General features: G+C 37.4%; 1 protein-coding gene across 7 annotated transcripts in view; it reads right to left on the bottom strand.

Annotated features, from left to right (window-relative positions):
- Positions 1–16,249, bottom strand: part of PJA2 (praja ring finger ubiquitin ligase 2) — a 40,346-nt gene that overhangs the window by 12,735 nt on the left and 11,362 nt on the right. For 3 of the 7 annotated variants that reach the window (XM_083464495.1, XM_083464493.1, XM_083464494.1), the window contains exons 2-7: positions 15,828–15,944; positions 13,310–13,510; positions 10,529–11,558; positions 6,264–6,449; positions 1,521–1,706; positions 134–245 (exon numbers count right to left, since the gene is read on the bottom strand). In XM_083464495.1, the coding sequence (XP_083320621.1) occupies positions 134–245; positions 1,521–1,706; positions 6,264–6,449; positions 10,529–11,558; positions 13,310–13,510; positions 15,828–15,873 (1,761 nt within the window). In that variant the 5' untranslated portion in view covers positions 15,874–15,944. Of the gene's footprint in view, positions 1–133; positions 246–1,520; positions 1,707–6,263; positions 6,450–10,528; positions 11,559–13,309; positions 13,511–14,593; positions 14,656–15,827; positions 15,945–16,249 lie in introns of those variants that run through there. The other 4 variants (XM_083464498.1, XM_083464499.1, XM_083464497.1 and 1 more) reach the window with 3 other exon arrangements.

Here is a 16,249-nt window from a genome sequence, read left to right as displayed (position 1 = left end):
TCCTCACAGATGCGATAAATATGAAAAAGCCTAATCCACAGTGGATGTTCGCGCTACTATAAATGTAGCTGAGCTATGTTTTCCCTCAGTTTAACTAATCTTAAAATGAAAACTTAGAAAAGTATTGCATTACCTCCATAGCCTGTGCCAGTCGTTCTTCCAGGGCCATATATGTAAGGAACTGGGGATCCACATAAGAAATGGCTTGAGCAACACCCAAGCCATCACCAAATTCATCAAGCAGCCTAGGGGAAAAGCAGGATTTATGTTCTCAATTGCAATTAGATACCATATCCCCCCCCCCAAAAAAATTAGGCTGTTACAAGGGGCTGCATACATTTGCCTCTCATGTTCTAGAACTTCAGATAATAAGTTCTCAGACTGAAAAATGAACCACACAAAGAAACCTGCTGCTGCTGCTGCCAGGAAATACAACCATTCCACAGGCTTGGCCTGGGGATCTTAGAAGATGAATGCGACACAAAATCAACCTGATTAGCAGTACTTTCAATACGGTACCTTAACAGCCGAAATTTCTTATCTTTGAGTCAAAAAGCGTTGGCTCTTTTAGGGTGACTATAGTTCCTCTGGGAGGAATAAGTGAAAATGTAGTCTTCAGGACTGAGCTTTCAGAGGTTTTTCTTGGATTTTTCTTTTAAGTTGTGCTAATGAACACTTAGGTGGGAACTAGAGCTGAGCAGTCATGCAGAAAGTAAACACAAAAATATATTTTTAAAAAATTAAAAAAATTGTCCAGTACCATCTTAGAGACCAACTAAGTTTGTTCTGGGTATAAGCTTTTTTGTGCATGCACACTTCAGAGTTGGCCTCTAAGGTGCTACTGGACAACTTTTAAAACCCCCCCCCCCCGACTGCATCAGACCAACATGACTACCTACCTGAAACAAAAATATCTGCAGCTACAGGATTTTTACTATGGTAATCAGTTAGCGAGTGGCAGACCAAATATTCCCCCTTTTCACAATTGGCCTTGCCAGTAAGTCCTCCATGTATGCGAAGGAAACAGGTGGCATGTGAGGTCAATCCTTAGCAATGGCCCAACACGCTAACAGGCCTTCCTTTTTGACATGGACATACAGTGTATAAGCATGACTTGCCTCATTATATATCTAAATTTTATTACGGTCTCAGACCAGTTTTACATCCCATACTAAATGAGCATAAAACACAGTAGAATTAAGTTTGGATTAACCCTCCCCTCCCTTCATCATGCAACTCTCCAAACTCCCTCCCTCAACCCCACACATTTTAATTTACACAGAGGAAGGAGGGAAATCACAGTGCTAGATAGCAATTGGGGAGCTAGCAGAACCTTTCTCTATGTTGAATTTGATTCAGAGACCCACCAGTTGCTGAGACCCAATGTTCATAATACATTTCAGTAGTTAAGTTAACCTGTTACAGCAGAACGTTTACTATGCCATTTCTCAGTTGATTTTAATGCAGGCAACATGTGAGTGGTGAATGTCTCAAATAAGCATCAGCACGTAGTAAAGTACCTCCATTCCACGTCTAGATCTTCACTCATACTTGAATCATCTTCCAGATTGTTGTTTCCATCCAACATGAAAAAGCCAGGATGCACAAAATGGCTCACTTGGTCATTTTCCTCATCGCTGCTGCTTTCAATTTCTTCATGATACTGCAACCAAGGAATTTCGCCGTCCTCTAGGGTAGTCTGTTCCCTTTATACAAAAATGAGAAAAGCTATACAAAATGAAAGTAAAACTACATGTAAGCAAGTGTACAGAGTGCGCTCTTCATTGGTGAATGCTCATATTATGTCCCAGCTGCTAGCAAACAAAACCTGGCAGCCGTTTTCCATAGAAAGCAGCATATCCTATTAAGTAACGATTCAACAACAATAGCTAAAATACCATTATTTCTATTTTAAAAATTGAGAGGGAGCAACTATATACATATGAATAATAAAGATCTAATGTCTGCATAAACTGCTCTGGTGATGTGAGCCAAAGTCCTAGCACATTGTGCAGGGAAGATACCACCCTACTACTCTCTTTGTCAAGTCCATTCACGAATCTATAGTTCAATTTTGTATTCTCCTACTGCTATAGCACAATAATGAGTTTAACGTGCTTTTAGATTTTTTAAAAAAAATACTTTAAAATGTTTTTACTCCATTTTTAATTGTTTTATTACTTTGGTGGTTGCTGTCCAGGGCTCCCATGGGAGGAAGGGCAGAATATAAATTTACTAAATGAATCATTTTTTAAAAAAAAAACTCCACTGTGTTTATTGAACGTTCATCCTTGCATAATTATTGAATGATACTGTTTTCCCCATTTTATAACCAGAATACAAGACAAAGGTTTTATTGTAACTGAAAATTAGTGATCTTGCTCTGGAGAGGAATACATCTGCCATCTTCACAAAATGCAAATCATGAAGGTAGGCTGTAATTGGATCATTTGGAAGGCAGATAGTCAGAGAAGTGAGTAGGACAAGTTAAAGCAGCTGGCTAATAACAAGAGCAGAGGAATGTCTTAATCAGAGCTGTAATTTCTAGCGATATTAAATTTATTTTTCATAAATATTGATAGTAGTCAGAAAATATCCCTTTTGGAATTGAGCCTGGATAGTTCAGCTGGTTAGAGCATGGTGCTGATAATACCAGGGTTGCAGGTTCAATTCCCGTATGGGACAGCTGCATAGTCCTGCACTGCAGGGGTTAGACTAGATGATCCTTAGGGTCCCTTCCAACTCTACAAATCTATGCTTCTATGAATTGTGGAAGTGGAAACATCCACTAAGAACATTATTATACTAAAAAGCAAATTATATAGTACAAAAGGAGCAAACCTGCACAAAGTAATGCACTTATGATTAGGACACTTAAATGGGTACAGCTTTTTTCACCTTTTCTACTGACCTACTGCACAAGGAATGAGCCTCAAACTCCTGAGAATCTGACACCGTGTGTTAGAATGAGGAGGCAGACTCAATCAGCACTACACAAGTGGCTACGCAACTCTACTACTTGTACTGAGTGACTGTGGAGGGCCTTAGTAGAACTATTACCTGCTCTTTGTAGAGTTCCTGCTCTTGATCCTTCTGTGTGAAAAGACAATGACACATTGTGGGCTTATACAACCCTGCATCTAATAGTGTCCCTTCACTGATGAAAAACTCTTTGATTTCAGCACAGGCTTCCATTAGCGAAAAGAGAGGGGAGAGCATTTTCACATATTCTTCCTTCCCTCTGCAGCAACCTGCACACACTCAAGGGACTGTAGGAGAAAGCAGGAGTTTGTGAAAATCACTTTCCTCTCACCTTTTAACTCACAGAAGTCTCCACTGGATCAAAAAGTCTTCTGTCAGCAAAGAAATACAATTAGATATAACCCTTTGCTTCCCTATCTGTCTTAACACAAAACAAAACAACCCAAGCTGTGTGTGTGTTTCTTTTAGCTTGAAATGTGAAGCTTGAGCAATTCTCTTCTTGACGATAAAAAAGGCCAAATAAAGCAGAGTTTATAAACCTACATGAGACTAATTCTGGCTAAATTAGCTGCAACTGAAACTTATCTTGCTTACTGATCAGCCTGCTGTCTTTATATAAAGGTCAACAATATCAAATGATTTACAAGACCTTCATATTTTTGTGTGTGAAAATAGGGAGAGGGAATAATTTAAAGTTAGCTGCTATTTAAAAACTGTCAGCACTATGTATTCAAGAACACACGTACCTCTTATCTAAATAACTCTGTAAGAGTCACGATTTGTTATATTGTAGTCATGTGACATGAAAAAGGTCATTAGCATGCAAGTAAAACAATTTCCTTTTCAATTGCTTTATTGTGTAGGTGGACAAAATTATGGTCTTAACTATATTTTTCTTTCCATTTACAAAAAAAAAATCTCAACCAAATGTTTTAGAATGAATCACACGATTCTTCACTACTTATTTGCAACAAGACATTCCTCCTGCTCTAGTCCAGTTCCCCAAAAGTGACTGACTTAAGCGGAAAGGTCATTAGAATCCCTGCTAATGAATTCTCAAGCTCTGTGCAACTGGTTGTACACAAGCATGACAACTGGCACAGCTCTAAGAAAACGTGACAGTTTTATCAGAGCAAGAATTCTACATGCTCTTAAATCTAACCAGAAAGGAAAGCATCGACCAAAATATTTAATATATGTTCTGTCTAGCAGAAGTGAAGAACTGGAGGGAGTGGTCTAAGCAGCTTTATTGCAGCAACAAAAGCCCACTTTGAGGTTTTCAAGTATTTTATATAACAAATTTACACCTTTATATAACAAATTTACACCTTGGTATTGAATATGTAATGCAGCACATGCACCTGCAAAAATCACATAATCAATGACGCTTCTATTAACATAACCTTTCTGCTATGGCCAAATTGTAACCCAGCAAGGTAACAACAATGGAAAAAACCCATTTCACCATATATAATTTTTCTTACAATTTGATATCACAGGCTTTTTGTTCGAGACTCCCTTTTGATTTCCCCAGTAAAAAATGCAGAAACAAGTCAACGTAGGGCAAAAGCCAGTTTTAGTATGATTCATGGTTGTCCTAAAAAGATTTAAATTCCTGAACGGCCCTTTAAACTGTGCTTTCACAATGAAACTACTGAATTAGATAAATTTATCTTACATCCATCATTACTGGCTTTCCTGAGAATAAACAAGTTTAATAAGGTAAGATAACACACAGATTTTAGTGATACCATACTAAATTAGGAGCAGAATGAGGCCACATTAATGTTTTAGCTGTGGATGTATCAGTGGATATACTAATGTTATTTATTAGCACTAAAACTACTCTTATTGCCTGCAGCCCTTATTGCTCTAATCTTACCAGCTCACCTTGCAGCTGGGTGATAAAAATAAATAAATATGCGAGACAAAAAGCTATGTGGCACAGCTTTATTGAGACTGTAACACTTCAGAATGCAGATAGAGGAAATGTATGTTGGAATGGTCGTCTCTGCACCAAAACAGAAACAGCTGGTTTCTCTCTTATGTGATCATTTTCTAAGTGCTCTCTTGCTTACAAAAATTCCGAGTTACTTGTTACCTTGACATTTTTGACAGTTCATAAATTATAAAGCAAGTAAAACGGAGAGAACAGCCACTTCAACAATGATATATAAAGCTGACTGCATCCTGGAGTAGGCCCTGTACTTGTAAGTTACTGAGGCACAGAGCAAGAACAGTATCTGTAAATGCATAAAAAGGATTTAGCACACAAAGAGAACACTCTGTAACAGTGACATCATTGTGTACCATCCCATACCCTTCAACTGGTGTCCAGTAAACTCGGCGCATTCCATATAATGATTATATTAGTAACAAACTGCAGCGTTCAAGTCACCAACTATGCACTTGAATAGAACTAAACCAAAGCTGAATTTGCTGCTTGACAATCACACCCCACCAACCCCTAGGAGATGTCACTTTCTGGAGTCTTCATTACCCGTAACACTTCAACTTGACAAAATCATGGAAGATTGGACTGGGCACACTTGACATATCTACAAAAATAAACTACGCCGGAGTAAGCAGATGCTGCTTTTCATGGTAAGGGAGAGTCATAGTGTATTGAAGCTATAGATACAGGCAATCCTTGCTTTGCACGGGAGTTATGCTCCAGATGCCCATGCACATCGGCGGGGCCTGTTTAAAGCGTTCCACCCCAACCCTGTTCTGCCCTTTTAGTGACATTTTGGTGATATTTTCAGGTCACTTCCTGATTCAATGCTGTGTACGAACACACATCAAATGCACGTAAACTGGTTGTTGCCTGCACACTGTATGTCACATATTCAATGTGCTGAAAGGCTGTAGGCTTATTGGTTCTGCTTCTCTATCTCAGCTAAACCTTACTGATCACAAAATAGGAAATCAGTGACCCCCAAAGCTGTTGATAATGCAGAGTATAGCAGAGCTAATGAAGACTCCACAACGTTTTGTGTTTTTTTTTTGGGGGGGGGAATCAGGGAAGAGGAGATTGAAGTCAACATCTACTTGGAAAACCTTACCTGATGTTACATACGGAAACCTATCCAAAATGGGGCTCCCAAAAGCTAATTATATACTTCCTGCTGGAATTATTTCAGCTAATAATCACATATGGAACAGTACATAATTAGTTTTCTTTTAGCAGCAACTATCACCTTTACCTATCGCAGTAAAGTGTACATAATACATCAATAATTCTTACTGAGTAGTACACTTCATTCTGTAAGACAACATACCCTGCTTGGAAACCAAACTCATTATGTTCCTCTTCCACACCACTGCTGTCACTCTGCAATTCAGGTTCCTGCTCCTCTTTTCCTGGGAGAGTCTCCCAGCTCTCATCGCTGGAGGACTGATCCTTCACTGTCACAGCAAAATAGGAGGGCAGAGATGTAGACCATTCACCATCACTGCATTCAGAGCTGCAATAGAAGACATTCCATTTGCATTTACAATGCTGATTGATTTTTATGTAGAAGTTAACATGCCGACTGTGATCTAACCAAGCTAAGTATATTTCTGTCCCAAAAACTATAATGACAGAAATTTAATCACAAGCTTAACTCTCCCATTGAAATCAGTGAGATTTGATCATGCTCAAAGTTTGGATGGATTGTGTGCCCAAAGTATTTAGAGTGGTACCTCGGGTTACAGATGCTTCAGGTTACAGACTCCGCTAACCCAGAAATAGTACCTTGGGTTAAGAACTTTGCTTCAGGATGAGAAAAGAAATTGCGCGGCAGCAGTGGGAGGCCCCATTAGCTAAAGTGGTACCTCAGGTTAAGAACAGTTTCAGGTTAAGAAAGGACCTCCGGAATGAATTAAGTTCTTAACCCGAGGTACCACTGTACAGTTTCTCTATGCATTATATCAGTACACAATGCACTGCTGAAAGCAAAATAAAAATAAAAATGGCTATCTTCCTTTTGGAGGACAAACTAAAAGCTGTCAATTCTTTTACTGATTCTGGTCAACAAAATTTTCTTTCCCAAATCCAAATGTTTTCAAGCCTCTAAATCATGGACATCTAAAGAGATCTCTGCTAATTGGAAACTGGGGGTTAGTCTTGCTATTTGGAGAAAATGGGAAATAGCTTTCTCAGAACACTTTACATACCATAGCAAAGTAATTCAAAAGCAAGCTAAACTGTAACTTGACTGTATAATTGCATCATTGTACTTCATAGTTGTTTGTTGTTATTGTTATTAAAACCAATAAAATGCATATTCCAAAAAAATAAAACAAGAAACTGAAGGCATTTCTGCCCTGGCATGCTTTCAGCGTGCAATTGTAAATCTTGCTGTTGCATGATTCAACTGCTTTGATATTGCTGAGTTTGGTTAATTGCTTGTTTGTGCTGTATTTTATTACAGTTTTTTAACCTATTATAAGTAAATAACAATAAATTACCTTTGAGAAATATACACTTGAGATGTTTAATATTTTAGCTCCTGGTCAATTTGCAATAACTGGGAGTGGGAAACATTTGCCAAATAACAAGTCTGATCCATGATTTTCAAACAAAATGAAATTAAACGAACAAAATTTATGTCAGAAAGGGTGGATTCAATGAATAGTACTATATACAGTTTCATCCAAAGCCATGCCACATTTGTACAAGTATTGTGGCAATAAAGCTCCATGTGTAATATTTTAGACTACAAATACTACCAGAAGCTGTCAGCTTGGTCTGCTTCTCAGTTAAATAAAATAAATAAATAAATAAATAAATAAGTTGCTTTAAAAAGTTTAGATGAAGGTTCTATCTAAAAGCAATTAACCAAAATAGCTGGTTAGAATGTTGATACATTTCTATCCCCAGCATAGAAATGTATTTTAATAGCCGTAAAATGTTTCTAGAAATTCCCGCAAAACACTTATATAGTCATTCATATACTACTTTGCATTTTTCTTAACCAGACCTGATTTCCACATTTAAAAATTCTAAGAAATGAAGCAGTTCTAACCTAATTGGCTGTAGACATATTTAAGACGCAGAACGAAAAGTTATCTTAAGACAATTACGCTGTATTTTTCTGACCAAGTTATGGGACAATGTGTAAATGTGATTTTTCCTCTGCCATATGTTCATGGCTTTGTTGAAAATAATTTAAACTAAGAAGTAATATGCTGCATTCCAATAGGTTTGCCAAGATTGTACGGCATTCAGTTGCTCCAACAGCGCAGAAGTTAAATATGATGAAATACTTCCATCTGTTCTTTATTCCCACTTGCAAAGGAGCACATGCTCATGACATGAGAGTAGTTCAATTAAAACAAAATACCCAGAAGAATGAACAACGAGGGAGTTGATGCCTTGATGGAATGAACTAGTAGATGCTGAACATAATTTTCATTCTCAGAAATACTGAAGTGGTTTGGGCACCTCTTATTTTAGGATACAGACCCAAATGTGTGCATACTAGCTCCTAAACAGTTTAATGCTTTAACAGTTTTTCCAAAACGCACCCTTCTGTATCACCCTTCCAATTATTCCTTTTCTTTTCCCAGTTGTTGAGCAATTTAGAAACAGGCCACCATTGTAAAATTCCAGCACATTTTAATTACATTTAAAATCCAAGTCTTCCTAATTACACTGCGCAACAATACCCAGTTAGCACTGAGGGAATGATTAAAAGTGAAGCTGGAATGCAGCCAAATTAGAGAATCATTATGGATACATCTATTATTTCTTCTTTTACTTGGGTGTTTGAACAAATTAACTTTGTATCACAAAGTAGATTTAACATGGCAGAAACACATTTGCGCTTTTAATGAAGAGGTGCGTTTATATAGAGGAGAGCTCAGCACATGGAAATTTCATAGCTACTTTTCATTCAGGTCCAAGTTCCATGGAAAATGCCTTAAATATGCTAAAAAATTTAAAGTACTTCCATTCATTAAAACATTCAAAGAAAGGATAATGCAAAGGATATCCTACAGATACAGCTCTGAAACAGTTGTTTTCTTTATTTGAAGGTGCAGAGAACTTATTAGTTTCAACTATGGGAAATTAAAAATTTACTTAACTATCTAGAATTACTATACAGTGTACAACAACCAAATGAAGGTAGCCAGGCAGCTGAAGAGGTTGGGGAGAAGGCTGGGAGAGATGCAATGGCTCCCTGAACTTTCCTTTTGAAGCTAGTTCCAGCGGCAAGAAGAGCTGAAATTAATTAGCCCCCTCACCTTTCAAAGCTAGAGTTGGGGTATCTTGGGGGCTGCATCTTTTTGGGGAAAGGTATGGCCTCCACTAGAAGGTGGGCATTAATGCCACCAACACTCTTCCAGCAGATTCAGCAAACACCCTCAGTTCAGCAGACACCCTTGCTTTTATTTCCAGGCATCTCTTAAAGACCTTTTTATGTAGACAAGCCTATGCACCTGCTTAAATTTATGGATGAGCCAGTCATTTTAATCATTCTCAACTGTTTTTATGGTGTTTTGTTGTATGTGCTGCTGTACAGTGCCATGTTGTGTTGTTTGAATTGGCAGTATATAATTTTATTAATAAATCAGAGGTGGGAGTTTGTACACACAAGGATGAGTACAATGAGAAGGTGTAGAGTCCGACATTTCACCCCACTCATGCTGAAAACACCTTGCCCTACTCTACTTGACAGAACAATTTCCAAAAGCATTAAAGATTCTTGAAGCGGCATATTCCTGTGGCCTAACCCCAATTTCTCTACCCATGAAGCATATATAGAATAATGGATCTGCTCAATTCCAGTAGGTGCATTAACACTACATCTGCACACTGCTGGGCAAACTCAGGACAAGATATAGATGTGTTCAAAGTTTGTAGTGCATTTGAAGAGGCCGCTAGTGATAAAAGATTTTACTTCCATTTCACCTTCATTCCTAAATTTGTTTGTGTGGCTTCTTTTATGACTTCATTCTCTTTTTGTCATGTGGAGATAAAGTGTTTCTGAAATATTAAGACAGCATTAACAGCAGTGAATATACCACTAAAGAAAAAGAGAAATGCAGCTTTGCTTTTAGCAGATGATGCTAATAGTCCAAAAGTCTGGGTCAAAATACTTATGTCACAAGATATAAAAAGGTCTGGCTATCAAGAAATCTTACAAAAATTATGTTATTTCCAAAACTGCTGGTCTTATGAGTAACTGCTAAGTCTTAGGGCTGGCGGCTCCACCAAAAAACAAACAAAACAAAAAACTCACCACTTTTTGGCACCAATAATTATGTCATAAATTACATAGTGAAAAATATAAACATCAGATGGTATATAGTCTGGAATTTTCTGTCTTGGGGCCCACTCCCTTTGGCAAAGATCAGAAAGGGGTAAAATTGGGACCATTAATTACATCATAAGGAATATGGGGAGCTGGTACCATTTGGCAGATATCATCTTACTGCACCTTACATGGGGTTGGTCCTACGAGACCATTTAATATTGTCCTAACCATGGTGATTTTCATTGTACAGGTATTCAGACATGTAGAAAATTTGAATTAAACTTTGAAGAAAATCTTACCTGTCTTCATCTTTGTTGGAGCTTGATAGATTTCTGCCAGAATCTTCAAATTCATCCCAGAAAGCACTATCGTCCACTTTGCTTTTTTCTTGAAGTGTTATATTTTGCTTCCTTAGTTCACTTTTTATTTTCTTTTGAGCTCCTCCATAGTCTCTTGGATCAAAAAACATACTAGAATTGCTTTTCTCTTTGCTGTGCTTCAGGACACATTCTGTGTTACAGTGCTGGACATCCACATTCTCACTCCACCTTCTACTGCTGGTCTTTTCTTCCTCTTCATTTGAAAAAGACTGCTTCCTATCCAACTGGCTCACAGGATTTTGTTTTCTAACTTTGGGTCTTACGACCAGTTCTGATGAATTCTCTTGGTCTGTCTTCACAGTACTCAGTTCGTTACAAATTCCTATTTGTGTCCTAATTGTAGGATCAGCTGTATTTTTTTGCTGTTCCATATCAGAAGTAACACTAAAGTTATTTTTTACTAGACGCTCGTCTTCACTAGATGTTTTTACAAGTGTCTTATTTTGGTGATCAGTATCCAATTCTAGGCTAGAATGTCTCTTGAAAGGCACTGGTTTTATGTCTTCAAAACTTTTGCTTGAAGCATTATGATTGAAATTAGACAGATGTGACTGCAGATCACTAAAGGAGTCCACTCCTTTCTCCAATTCAGAAAGCATACTATCCAGTGTCTCTTGAAATATTCCCGCTTCTTCTTTAGCTAATGAAAGATCATTTTGGTCATTCTCTTCCTCTCCATCACTGCTATCTGGCTCATAAGAGTCAATGTTTACAAAAGCAATTCCATTCTGACCATGAAGGTTATTGTGCTCTCCACAAGGATCAGAATTCATATTGTTACCCCCAGTTTGGCCGTCTCCCCAATTGTAACATGCTGGAGAAAATGGAGAAGCATCTGTGTTGACTGCTTGGTTCAGTTCAGCTTGACCAACAGGATTTTCTGAAGCAACATTCGCTAACAATGGTACATCTGCCAAAGGAGAACATACTTGGGCAAGTGGACTGGAACCTTTATATAAAAATGTAAAGAAAGCATATGTTGGAATGATAAGACCAATCAAAGTTTTTTTTATCAACACACATAATAAAAATGGCATTTGTTGATGATGCTCAACTGTGGCTGTTCTTCATTAGAATGTTAAAAAAACCGAGTCGTAATATGTATAAGAGGCATTTTATGAAGATTTCATGGATGTTCATTGCTAGAATTAAAATATATTTAGGTAATGCTGAGAAATCATGCTGTATTGTCAGAATGAGAAAGCCAGCAGTTCTGTGTTAACCATAACCTGACATTTTTATAGCTGCTGATATGCCACATATTAAGAACTTAGGGGACAACACAGAATGCTTGACTAGGCTGCAGAATTACTATGTATTACTTCTGAGTCAACACACAGTATTAAATTACAGAAATTTTAAAGAATATTCCTGCACTAGAAACTTTATCAAACCTCCTAACATGGCTAGTTAAAGGAAATTCTTGTTCTACAACATCTTAAGAAGAGGAATGCAGTATTTTCTATCAATAGCTATTACTAAGATTAAACAAGTGTATATTTATTGTGACTGTCAATGCCATTCCTTATGATACAATCCTCCAAGTCAAAGCTAAGTGCTTCATGGAACAATTTAATTAGGTTCTGGAATGTCCTTCCTCTGTCTCTCCATCAGTATTTCTGTGATTTTGATGAAAGAATCTGAAAACATGGAAGGGCACATATTCTGCTAGCTTTAATAGGATGCTGTTTCACTTTATGTTGCCAAAGTTATTATTTTATTTTCATTTAAATGGTTTTATTGTGATTTATATTTAATATGTTGTAAGCAGCAGCATGAACATTTGGCTAAGAGGTTAGATGTAAATGTGTTAACTGATGATTTGGCATCTCCTACGATATTGGCAAAAAATACAGTACTGTAATTGATGGGTTTCAATATGGTAGTGTAGTTGATGAGCATCTGCCTTGCATGCAGATTGTTCCAGGTTCAATCCCTGGCATCTCCAGGTAGGGCTGGTAAAGACTCCCTGCCTGCAATCGTGAAGAGTTGCTGCCAGTCATCACTGAGAATACTAGCTAGATGGACCAATAGTCTCAATCAGTACCAGCCAGCTTCCCATGTTCCTATGGGTCTTACTTTGAGAAAATTGGATTCGAGCTATTCTTACATTTTTAGAACAGTTAAGATACTGCTAAGATTAAGTGAGGGGGGAGAGGAGTTCTTCAAAATAGCAACAACCAACAAAATTAAGGTAATGAAGCTAGAAGATGATTGTGCAGAAACTAACTGGATGCAACAAATAAAGCAAAGCTGGAGAGAGAAATGGACAGAAGGCCACTTACATACTACCCAACACTACAAAGTATGGTATATAATTGACTATATCCATGGACAATGAACACCTGAAACACCATTTCTGTGCATTCTATTGTTTGCATGCATAATAAAACTAAAATTCCAATAATGATCCATCTATGAACCACTGTCATACAAACCACTTTTAGTATTTCCCTCAATAGAGAATTACGCAAATTTGGCGCTGTGGCTAAGGTTTTGACCGCAGTTTAATAATTTCATATCGTTCTGATGAGCTTCAAATACACTTGTAGATGTTAAGAAAAAAGTTGTATCAATGGTGCCAATTTCACTATTGCCTAGCCTTCTGTTCAAATGACTTGTACCAACAGCTTGTTATTATTTCAAATGCTTTCCCTAAAGAAGAAAAATATTTTCAGGTTGCAATTATTTGACACGCACACAAATAATTTTCTTTTTGAACATCATCTAGTTCTAATCCTTCACATTCTCCATCGTGTTGGCTCGAATTTCTCTCTTGGTTCGTCAGAGATGGTCTAAAATTGACATAGGCATGCCTTCTTCCGTATCTTCTGCCTGTAATAGTCTGATACCCTCCTGCTGGTTTTGGCCATGTGGGCTTTCCAGCTTCCTGACCCATTTCTGCAAGAGAAAGAGGGGAGGAGGGAAGCAATTCTAAACACATTAGAAAATATTTTTAAATAAAAAACTCATTTTTTAATCATGGTATAAACAAATGCTACATGCAAAACTACAGTTTAGGTCTCATGCTGCTAGCAATACAGGTATGTACTGTATGTCAATTGTCATATTACTTTACTTTTCAAAATATTGCATAAAACCTAAAAATAGGACAGCGGCATAAGAACAAACTAGCATGCTTTTTTGTCTAATAGCTTCCAATTTAGAAAATAGCTGGCATGTTAGCCCAGCTGAATCGATGCACCTGACTCTCTTAAACTTTTAGCAGCATCCCCTAATAAATCACATTTCTCTAGCATTTTTTAACATTAGGAAATATCACACAAACAATCCAACCCATTCCACAACTGTTCCTTATATCTCCCTTTTAGCTTTTTCTTCAGTTTCACAGCCTGTTTTATGCCGCTGCTTCTCTCACTGGGATTCAAACAGCACCTCAGAGTTTCTCAAGTTGCTGGAAGAAACCTACAAATAGGTGCCAACATGTAAGGGGCTAGTCAAATTTCCAGAGCCTTTCTTTACTAACTGGGCTAACCACATACAGCTACTTCTGAACGGCCACCTTTAATACACAGGTTGCTCACTACATCCCTTGTTGTATTTTATGCTTAAATTCTAATTAAATATATAATCCTTCATATTATCATTAAATATGGGGGGATTCAGTTGCTGAGTACAATATGCTTGCATTTTTCTGTTGCAAAGGACAAAATTAGGGCTCAAAAGGCGATTCTAAATAATTGACTCTATCCCTTCTCCTTACAGTCACAACTATGATCTAGTCTGCTCCACTTCTGGTTTATCACTACCTTATAGGAACTGAAACTACAAAGCACTGCAATCTCCGATTTTTATACAAGAGAAGCAAAAGAGGATGAGTGAGGCAGGTGAGGGTTCCACAAGAAGAAATAATGGAACTAGGGTAAGCAGCGTGCATAAACACTGCTTGTTCAACCTGATGGCAGGAGAGTGCAAAATTACAAGATGGATTACATGAACTCACATTATAATTGGGAAACTCACGTTATAATAGAAACAAATTAACGTCTGCTGCAGTGCTGGCAGGTTCTGATGTTCTGTCTGTTCTTTATTGAAGTTCAGATAGGAGGCAATGGCAGTCAAGCAGATTTTAAAGCGTGGATCACGCAAAGAATGGACACACAAACTGCCTTGCGCAATCAGATCAAAGACCAAAGAGCCCAACATTGTGCATCCAACAGAGGCTGAACTGTTTCTGGAAGCTGATGGTGATACCCATTCTATTTCTCTTTCAGTAACTGATATTCAGAGGTACAATGCCCCGGGCACAGAGATTTCAATAAGCTAACAGCTGCTGACATACCTGTGGTCTCATGAATTGGAGTCTTTAACTCATTTAAGCTAGTGGCCCTCTATATATTTTACACCAATGAACATCACAAGATAAAGATGTACTGAAGAAAATGAAAAGTCTATTCACTGTGCCTATGGTACATTTGCCTTGTATCTTAATATTTATAATTTGTTAAGCTCCAAAAATGCAATTAAGTGCTGTATAGTTTTGTTTATAAAAACTTAAAATAAGGTCCTGCCTTAAGGCTTATGGATCTTCTGCTACTTCTCTCAGTGTGTCTGTATAAAATATAGTTCTTTTCCTTTTTTATCTGCATTCCCTAGACTATGCTGCAGTAAAGTTATCCCTTGCAATCTGTATCCATCTGTCGCCTTCTAAGATAAAGTAAAAATAACAGTAATAATTTTAGAATAGTTGCTTTAAAAGCAAACAAGAATAACCAACATCAAGCAGGCAAGGAAGGAAACAGAGATACTACATGAACTACTTCCAAGTCATGCACCCTGATTGGCAGTAATTCTATTAATATAAATCTTTAATTAGAGTTGGAGAAACGAGTTCTAATCATTTATTCAGATGAGCTATGGAAGTTTGCCTTCAAACCAGAATAAGAAACCACAGTCTGAAGTGGGTTTGTGAATTCTGGTTTGTAGGCAAACTTTTGTTGGCAATAATCATGGCTTTCCTGATTCATATCTTGTATGGCAAGCTGTAGTTACCTACAAAACACGATGCGGAGGGGGACAATGCCATGATGAGAGGAAGGAGTGTGCAAGCCCACAAAGTAACTGTTTTTGACACTGAAACTCGTCTTTGCTTATGGAAACTCATTTTTAAAAATGTCTAACAAACTAAAACTTCATTTTCTCTGCTCTTCCAGACCTATTCTAGTAGATATCTCCTTCCAACAATTGTAATACCTACTGCAATTCAGCAGGGTCTTGTTAGAAAAGACTTCAATATGATCCATATTCTCCCAGTAGTTTTCTTCCCGCCATCTCCTCAGTCCATCAGATCTATCATTTTATTTGTCCATGAAACCTGTATGATACCAATGACATGATTTTAATTGGTATCTTTTAAACAAAGGCCAAGTTTGTCTATAATAGTTATGCTCAGTACAAAAAAGCTGTATGTATTCTATCATTAGGTTTGCACATTTATTTCATTTACAGCTATAGATTTCCCAAGAGATCTAAAGAAGGTAATTCAGGAACATTATCTTACAAAAACACTTTTTCAAAGTCTGTTTTGATGTCCCTACAAGCAATCTTTTATATTTATAAAAGTATTAATTCTCTGTGCATTAACTACATCACTTTTAAAGAATGCAGTAACTTCTGTTG

This window comes from Podarcis liolepis (genome assembly GCF_965112155.1).
Source record: "Podarcis liolepis genome assembly, chromosome: 11".
NCBI lineage: Eukaryota > Metazoa > Chordata > Lepidosauria > Squamata > Lacertidae > Podarcis > Podarcis liolepis.
This window is presented reverse-complemented; position numbering and strand designations above follow the sequence as displayed.